The sequence below is a fragment of the Mugil cephalus genome, chromosome 19, assembly GCF_022458985.1.
Source record: "Mugil cephalus isolate CIBA_MC_2020 chromosome 19, CIBA_Mcephalus_1.1, whole genome shotgun sequence".
In the NCBI taxonomy this organism is placed as follows: Eukaryota; Metazoa; Chordata; class Actinopteri; order Mugiliformes; family Mugilidae; genus Mugil; species Mugil cephalus.
The window spans coordinates 8307955-8316481 of NC_061788.1; the positions used below are offsets into that span (position 1 = coordinate 8307955).

Genomic DNA, 8527 nt, shown 5'->3' on the forward strand with positions numbered 1-8527 from the left:
AGCCTGAAGTTTCACCGTACCGCCCCCTGAGTGTGGACTTTGTAGAGCGAGAAAAGAGGAAAAGAAGCAGGAGAGCTGTCCCCCCCGTTTTAGTGTCTGTTCAACATGTTTAAAGTTGTGTCCCGTCTCAGTGCAGGACAGTCCTGCTTTTGGCCCAGTTTCGCCAAATTCCACAACTCCGCAACCGGTGAGTCACCATGGTGACGAACATGGTCTGTTTTTGCTTCTTATGTGTTGGCTTTAACGACGTGTGCAGAGATTGTTATAACACGACCTTCGTTTGTCGTGCTCAGGTACAGCAGAGGGAGCACATTTGTTTGTTTGTTTAGCTTTAGCGAATTAGCTTCAAGTCTTCGAACTTTCAAAAGTTGACGTTCATTTTTTGGTCACGTGACTTGCAGTGAGTTCTCCCTGTCACCGTTTTAGTCCAAATTAAACTCACCAAGTGTTGTTTTTATTATTATTGTTGTATATTCTTTATTTTATGTAGTGCGTTGGTTTAAATTTCAACTTAGGTCAAACTACCTAATGCTAAAATCTGCAATAAATATTATAAAGTTTGCACAAACTAACAAGAGATTTTGATTCAGCCGTATGGATTTTATAGTGGGCTGTGCTATTGGATTGCATTGCCCGACAGGTTCGTGTTGTATCGATGAGTACCAATACCATATGGGTCTCGCTGAAGCAAAACTGATCATTATAGCCTTGCAGACTGCATTGCTGTTGCTGTTGTAGATGGTATTATTTTTAACCAGGTGTGCCTAGCAAACCAGCAGCAAATTAAACTGCAGTACAAGATAAAAATTGCTTACAGTACAACACTTTTATCCACTTTAATATCACCTCATTTAAGCCCCATTCTAATTGAATGTTTTTCTGGGGTGGAACTCATTTGCTTTTTTTTTTTTTTTTTTTTGATCATACAAATTGCACAGGTGCCATCCAAACCAGCGCCATTTAATGTGGTTAGAGTGGAAGACGTGATTTAAAGCGATCACATGCTAAAAAAGAAAATTCTAAATGTTAAGAACCCATTACAGTCATGCCAAAAGCAGTCGTACGTGTGTTTGTCTGATGATAATTACTAACAAGGAGAAAGACATACCATTTGGGCAAATGACAACCAAATGCCACCGGAATGTCACTTAATTACTTTTCCCTCACTACCTCAATTTGACAGGTGCATTATGTCAGAAATCAGCCTTCAAATTCCCTCCTGCAGACTTGCCAGAGATGCCATTGTGCAATTTCACTCCAGAGGAATACAAGGTCAGTGCAAACTCTTCTATACACAGAGCGCCTCTGTCTTGCATTGGTGTGTGTATAGTATTAACCTCAGTAATAAGTACACAACGCCATTGTTTTGTCATGTTAGACAAGTACATTCCCTTTTGTCATTTACATTTAAGTTGCACCGATGAACGGACAACCTATAATGAAAACAAAAAGATAAACAAATGCTCCAACTATTGTCTTATCTTGTGTGTTTGCCCAGGGCATGTCAAAAGAGCAGATGATGGAGATCCGCAGACTGAACTGCAACCCTATGACCATGAAGGTTACCTATTATAAGAAGCCCGTGTTCATCCACCAGGGACACATGCAGTGGCTGTGGGACGTGGATGGGAGGCGGTATCTGGATCTGTTTGCTGGTGTGGCTACTGTCAGTGTGGGCCACTGCCACCCGTAAGGTGTTTTTTTTTTTTTTTTTTTTTTGTTTGTACACTGATTTGTTACAAACCTTAATAGAAAACGTTTATCTGCTATGTGTGTGCACAGGAAAGTCACTGCAGCTGCAGAGAAGCAGTTGAAAAAACTGTGGCATACTACCAGTATCTATGTCTATCCTACTCTCCACGAGTATTGTGAGAAACTGGCTTCCTACTTCCCGGATCCTCTTAAGGTACGGTGAGCGATTTTTGTTCTTGTATGAAATAAATGTTGTGGAGTGCAATTAAGATGGCCGCTGCTCTGTGTCCTTGTACAGGTGGTGTATCTGACCAACAGTGGCTCAGAGGCCAATGACCTGGCGATGTTGATGGCTCGACTCCACACAGGCAACTTTGATATAATCACATTCAGGTTAGTTCTAGGTTCAGGTTTTTTTTTTTTTTAAAATACATTATTGCATTAGAATTAGAGTAACATTACAAGCTCATAGGCAATGTTCAGTGTTCTTATCTTATTAGGGCAAAAATTGGTAGATAGACACAAACACTTAAAAACAGTGCAGGACAAAGTTGATGATTTGAGCTTTTACAAGGAATACAAACATAAAAATTTGTCTTTCAGAGGATCATATCATGGTGGCAGCCCACAGTCCATGGGTCTTACTTCCAATGCAGCGTACAAATACCCAATTGCCAGTGGTTTAGGCTGCACAAATGTATGTATTTATAAGCCCATCTTTGATGCTTGGCATTTTATTTTCTATTTTTATGAAGGTGAATATTTGAAATGATTATATGCTGTATGTGGATGGTTATGTATGATAAATGTCTCACAGAAGACAGAGGAGAAGCTGTCTTTCATACGGTATATTTAAAGCTATTTTTGTGTCTTGTATATATATTTATCTTGTGTGCATTAATTGAACTTTTCTTGCGTTCATTGTATAGATTCAGTATAGGTAATTGAAAAACAACATAGGTGACAAATATCATGAACTTTTTTGATGATTTCTTTGTGCCTTTTCAGTTCTGATTAATTGTTGCTGTCAGATTAACCCAGATAACTTGGTTTCTGCCCAAAAAACAGACCATGTGTCCCGATGTGTTCAGAGGTCCATGGGGAGGAAGCCACTGCAGGGACTCTCCTGTCCAGACAATCAGAGAGTGTAGCTGTGCCCAAGGTACGCAAACACATGGTTTGTTGCTTAACATGCTCAAACGGCTGTCATAAACAGGCGAGAGAAATGGCACATTCATCTGTGAGGCTTTTACAGGCTATTGTTAGAGAGCGCATGTTGGAGCATTCAGTCTTTATCTGAGCTGAAAACATTTGTTGAAGTGTTTAGACAGTTTTAATTTCTCCTGCATATCTCCATGACCACTTAAAACATGTTTTTTTTTACTGTATACGTAGGGTTTCAATTTAAAACTAGTTTTTATTTTTTCAAAAACATGCCTCAAAGTTATGAGAGTAAAGTAGAACCGTTGCAACCTAATAAATTAGTTTTATAAAGTTCAAAGTTCCCTACGGTCGATCATTTACCTTTTTGACCTTTTACCACTTTCAGGGAATGCTAGTTATATAGCGTGCCTGTGTTTTAGCTGGAGTTTACCTGGAAATGATCAGGATGTTAGCATTTTTATGTGACGTTTTACACAAAATAAACAAGCGTTATGCAACAATATAATGTCACTGTCAGTCAACGACAGACTACTCGTTATCACAGCCCTGCATCAGTATCAAAATGATGAAATCTGCCCTTTGGTAAGGCTGACGTTTTTGATAACTTGAATTTTATGTGAAGATGGGAAAGAAAATGCTGAATATTTTGAGTTTCCCCATTTGTATATTTTGTTTATCCATCCCACAGGCCAGTGCATGGCAAATGAACAATACATCGGACAGCTCAAAGAGACGTTCGCCACCAGTGTTCCAAGCAGAATCGCTGCTTTCTTTGGCGAGCCTATTCAGGTGCTGCATTGCGTTGTTGAAATGTTGAAAACTTACAATCAGCATGTTGTAAACGTTACTCATATCCATGTATGATCCGCAGATTTTAATTTATAATGATTTTTGCTTTATGTCATGGATGCATGACGCTGACGGTTGGATGTGAATGTGTTTTGGTTTATTTATATATATTGCAGGGGGTTGGAGGAGCTGTGCAGTACCCCAAAAACTACCTCAAGGAGGCTTACAAACTTGTAAGGGAGAGAGGAGGAATCTGCATTGCTGATGAGGTTAGAAACATTTGTTTTAGATTTTGAGATTGATTTTCTAATTCCAAAAATAATTAAAACCTCCCACAACTACATCAAGTTTTTAGCACATTTGGCTTTGTAACAACTTTGTTATACATATATGTACAATAATAATCAGTGCTGCTTTTAAAACATGACTCATGCACTAACAGTTCCCTTACAAAGCTGTTATTTTATCCTTAACATACACTAATTGACTGCTAAGCTGACTTTTTATCATTCTTTTCAGCTCCTAAATAAAATAGAAATAAACTTAATGATCTGTTGTGCACCTGCCAGGTTCAGACTGGATTTGGGCGAACAGGAACCCACTTCTGGGGTTTCCAAGGGCATGACGTCATTCCTGACATGGTTACAATGGCGAAGGGCATCGGCAACGGATTCCCAATGGGAGCTGTTGTTACAACACCAGGTGTGAACGATGATAATGCTTTTAACTCTGCTCTGCTCTTAGATTCATTAACCTCCTGAGACCCGAGCTTTTGTTTATTATGCATTTTTAATTTCTCCAAGGTATTTGGGATCAGTAGGACCTAAGAAGTATAAAAACTGAGCATCATCTTTCAACAGGAAGGTTTTAAAAAAACAAAAAAATCAATGTCCTCATATGTGGACACTGGGGTTATTTTACTATTTATATTATAATGAAGTCACCAATGTGTGAAAAAATATAAAACTGTATATATATATAAAACTGTGCAAAACCAGTTTTTGAGTAATTGAGTAATGAAGTCCCAACGTCCTCAAACGAGTACTTGCTAATTAGTGAGGTCGTTGCTTTTGATAAAATTTGTTAAATTTGTGTGTCATGTCAAACTAGAAACGTTAATAAGCATAAATAACTGTAGAGTTTGATGGGGTTTTGTTCCTTGTCCACTTTTGTCCTGTGATAGTCTGTAGAATGAATCCGATGCCATGCCATGGCTATCATATTTTCACCGACTGGCGTATTGACCCTTTGCTACCAATAGATGGCAGGCTAAAGTGTCCACTAACGAGGACGACGGGTTTAAATGAAGCAGAATAAGTATATGCAATAAAACCTAAAACTTAATGTCCCCATATGAGGATGCAGGGTCTCAGGAGGTTAAAGATTAAATATAAATGAACAACTACAGATGAGAAGGCATCTGTCATGTTTCCCAGGCAGCAAGTGTGAGTGTGGCAGTTTCTTACCCATTTTATATTTTAACCTTTTTGAAGTAACTGCCTCATGCTAGACAGACCAGAGCTGATCGCTATATAACGTGTGTGAGCTAATTAAATGGTAGATTTTTCAGGTTGTGACTCACTGCTTCATCCAAGCTATTCACTGGACAATGGGCAATGAAGAGAATATCAGTTGCTTGTGATTTGAATTGCTTGAGGATTATAAATGTGCAGGTTATTTAAATGGTCAATCAATATAACTGGGGACATACAGTACAATGCTTGTACTCAGAGAATTACTGATGTGTTGATTACCATAAACGGTATCCTGAAGCCTACTGACAAGAGCATCTATTCGTGACTGGGGACATATGATCACAGCTTGTTTATTGTATTATTTGTTGGCTAAACTAGTTGCCATAGTGCTCACTTCAAATGCTTCTTGGTAACATTTTATACCAATAAAACTTTCCTTTAAGGCTTGTAGTCTGAATTGCACTTTGGCTGAGGAAATAATTTAAAACTGCAGTGGTGTCAGCTCGTTTATTCGTGTGTTTTTCCAGAAATTGCCGCCTCATTTGCTAAGGGGGTCCATTTCAACACCTTTGGAGGAAATCCTGTGGCTTGTGCCGTTGCTTCATCTGTGCTTGATGTAAGAGCTCTTCATCCTCATCGCTCAGTCGTGTTATTTACCACACGACGCCTCAGTTATTTTTAAGTTCATTTATTCAAGCTTAGATTGACGGCTAAATTGTTCTTCTTCGCAGACGATTAAAGACGACGGCAGTCAGCAGAACAGTCTTCACGTTGGCACTTATCTGATGACAGAACTAGCAAAACTCAGAGACAAGTATGAGATCATTGGAGATGTCCGTGGAAAAGGCCTCCAGATCGGTGTGGAAATGGTCAAAGACAAGGTACTGATTCTGCACTGTGCCTCCTGAGGGCATGGTTCACCCCAGTTAACCATTAGCCACAGCAGCCGTGACCATCTATAATTGTGAGCAGAACAAAGTCAGCAGCTGCGCATGTACAACACCTGTGTTTTTGAAAAGAGCCGTCAACCTATTTTCGAGGCTACTGCAATGCTGCTTGCCAAATGTTCTACTGTGTGGACCAATGTCTGTTGGTGCGTGTGCAGTTTTCTGTGTCTGGCGGATGTACCAACAAGGACATATTGTGCAATTGAAATGTCAGTGTGGGAATGTTAGAACAAATTAGTCTGCTCGGCCAGTGGGAGCAACTCTTGGCTCCTCTAAATTGCTTTGAAGATGTGGAAAATATTCCCATAGCAACTTCCCACTTCTAGCCTGCAAACATTACTGCAGCTTTTTAAAATGGCAAACATCAGGTTATCTCAGCAGTTGCTAGCTAATTAAACAAGGTGATCTTGCGAAAAACGGCTCGTTGAACACTGTTGAAGTTCTCTAGTAAATCCGTTTCCACTTCATTGTGTAAATACATACGCTACTTAATAAACACCGGGTATTTATCTCATATATATTAAACCTAATTTCATAAATCTCCTCTTTGACTAAACATTGACTAAATTTGACAATAAATTTGATTGAAGACACATCAAGGCCACAAGATATTAGAAAAACATTCTGTGAAATGACAGTTACGATTATATTTTACAGAAGAAAGTAATTATTCTTTCACTTAGCAATTTTTCATCAGACGTCCTTTTAAATCATTTTATATAATTAGTTTGGAAACCACAGCTGTGGGTGTTTAATAGTGAGAATTGTCCAGTATTCACATACATTACTATATCTCAAGCCAGATAGCAATTAGAGGGCAGGCGCTACGAGCCACTATCTGATAATTATTGTAGACAAGTGGCTGGACAATGTTCACATAGCAGGTTACCTTAATTACTATGGTTACCGCCACATCCAACTTTCTGTCATCCACAGGCCAGCAGAGATCCGCTGCCTCCTGATGCAATGGCTGAGATCTTTGAGGATGTTAAGGACATGGGAGTCCTGATTGGAAAAGGAGGAATATACGGACAGGTAACAGCACTACACTTTCAGTCTGGGCTTTTAGCACTACATCTAAAACCTAAGCTCGCTGTGCTCTCCACACAAACAGTTTAACATTTCAGTCTACTTACAGCCTTTTCACATTTCATCAGTAATAGCACGTGTTACTTTTGGTAGTTGTTTGACAGAAAGATTCCCTCTGGTAAATAAACTTTGGCTCGGCTGGCCTCGTAGTAAGACCATCTTCATCTGTGCTTAACACATCCCTCTGGAAAAACCATCGCTATTTACCAGCTATTGAAAAATAATAAGGTGGACAATAATTATGCTTTTGCTTGATTTTGAAATGATGTTTTAGCAGCACAGTGATAATTATCCTAGAAGAAAAACATCAGAAATGGGTCATGTGTTTTAAAACCAGAGTCAAAATCTGCTCACGTCTTAATGTCCGGTTAATTGTGAAAAAGTACGTCTTAAGTACATGAAAATTGCCCTAAAAATATAATTTTATTCTGAGTTTCCTCTTCACTTCTACGTTTCAAAGACTTCTCGTGGCCTCAGCCCAACCTCCAAAAGCATTATCTGTAATTTCAACTGAAATTAGAGATTGAGATATATATTTCTGAAGACATAACTGTTTTATCTCTTAGCTGCAGTAGTGCAGAATTAACTCTAGAGCACAGACCTGAAATGACGTCCAGTAACCAAAGTCAGGCCAAACCAAAACCCATCAGAATCCAGGTTGAAGAGATAATCATATTTATTTTTATTCTCTTTACAATTAACTTCTGGGTTATTAATGTATCTGTTTCCTGCTCTAACCTTCAATACACCTTGCCTAATTTTTTATTTTTTATTTTTTCTCCCATCAAAGACTTTCCGCATCAAACCCCCAATGTGCATCACGATGAAAGATGCTGCTTTCTTCTTGGCAGTTTTTGACAAGTCCCTCCACAATTTCATGGAAGCCAAGTAAAGGTCAGATGGATTTCTCCATGCCGAGCCCCAAAACCCGTAAACATGTCACTGACTTCAGTTCTTTTAGTTCTTTGAATCTCACATCACTGGCTTTAATTCTTTTGTATGTTTTGAATCGCAACTCTTAACTTTATTACATTCCCAGCACCAACTACCTCTGTGATAAAATAAGTATTTTAACCATGTATAACTGTACACTTCAGGAATCTTCAGTAGCAGTCTTAAATATTTCCGTCCTGGCTGATGTAGGAATAACCGTTAGTACTAGCTGTAATAATACCGCAACGAAAACATTACCATTTACCATTCAGTTTAACAAAGACGTTGGGCCATAGTTGGCCTTTTTTGTTCTGTGAGCAGTCTGCATCTGTGATGTTTTGTGTTGCACTGAAATTGCGTTGGGCTATTGTGAACTTGTGCCGCAGTCTTCATCTAACTGCTCAACTGTGTGCTGCACTTTTTCGTTAATCGCTGCAT

General features: G+C 38.9%; 1 protein-coding gene across 1 annotated transcript; it reads left to right on the top strand.

The window, feature by feature from the left end:
• Window positions 1-8435, top strand: LOC124996590 (alanine--glyoxylate aminotransferase 2, mitochondrial-like). The gene is made up of 14 exons (XM_047569771.1): window positions 1-187; window positions 1184-1272; window positions 1499-1689; window positions 1783-1906; window positions 1991-2085; window positions 2296-2389; window positions 2761-2854; window positions 3545-3645; window positions 3822-3914; window positions 4215-4347; window positions 5648-5736; window positions 5852-6001; window positions 7004-7102; window positions 7947-8435. Exons 1-14 carry the CDS (start codon window positions 106-108, stop codon window positions 8046-8048), a joined length of 1536 nt encoding a protein of 511 aa, XP_047425727.1. The 5' UTR covers window positions 1-105; the 3' UTR covers window positions 8049-8435.
• The last annotated feature ends 92 nt before the right edge of the window (window positions 8436-8527 follow it).

What these genes read in the sequence shown, in the direction of transcription:
- LOC124996590 (XM_047569771.1), top strand. Translation starts at nt 106, where the DNA reads ATGTTTAAAGTTGTGTCCCGTCTCAGTGCAGGACAGTCCTGCTTTTGG. An exon ending in AGCTGTTGTTACAACACCAG is followed by an intron (nt 4,348 to 5,647) that starts GTGTGAACGATG and finishes GTGTTTTTCCAG; the next exon opens with AAATTGCCGCCTCATTTGCT. An exon ending in TGGAAATGGTCAAAGACAAG is followed by an intron (nt 6,002 to 7,003) that starts GTACTGATTCTG and finishes TGTCATCCACAG; the next exon opens with GCCAGCAGAGATCCGCTGCC.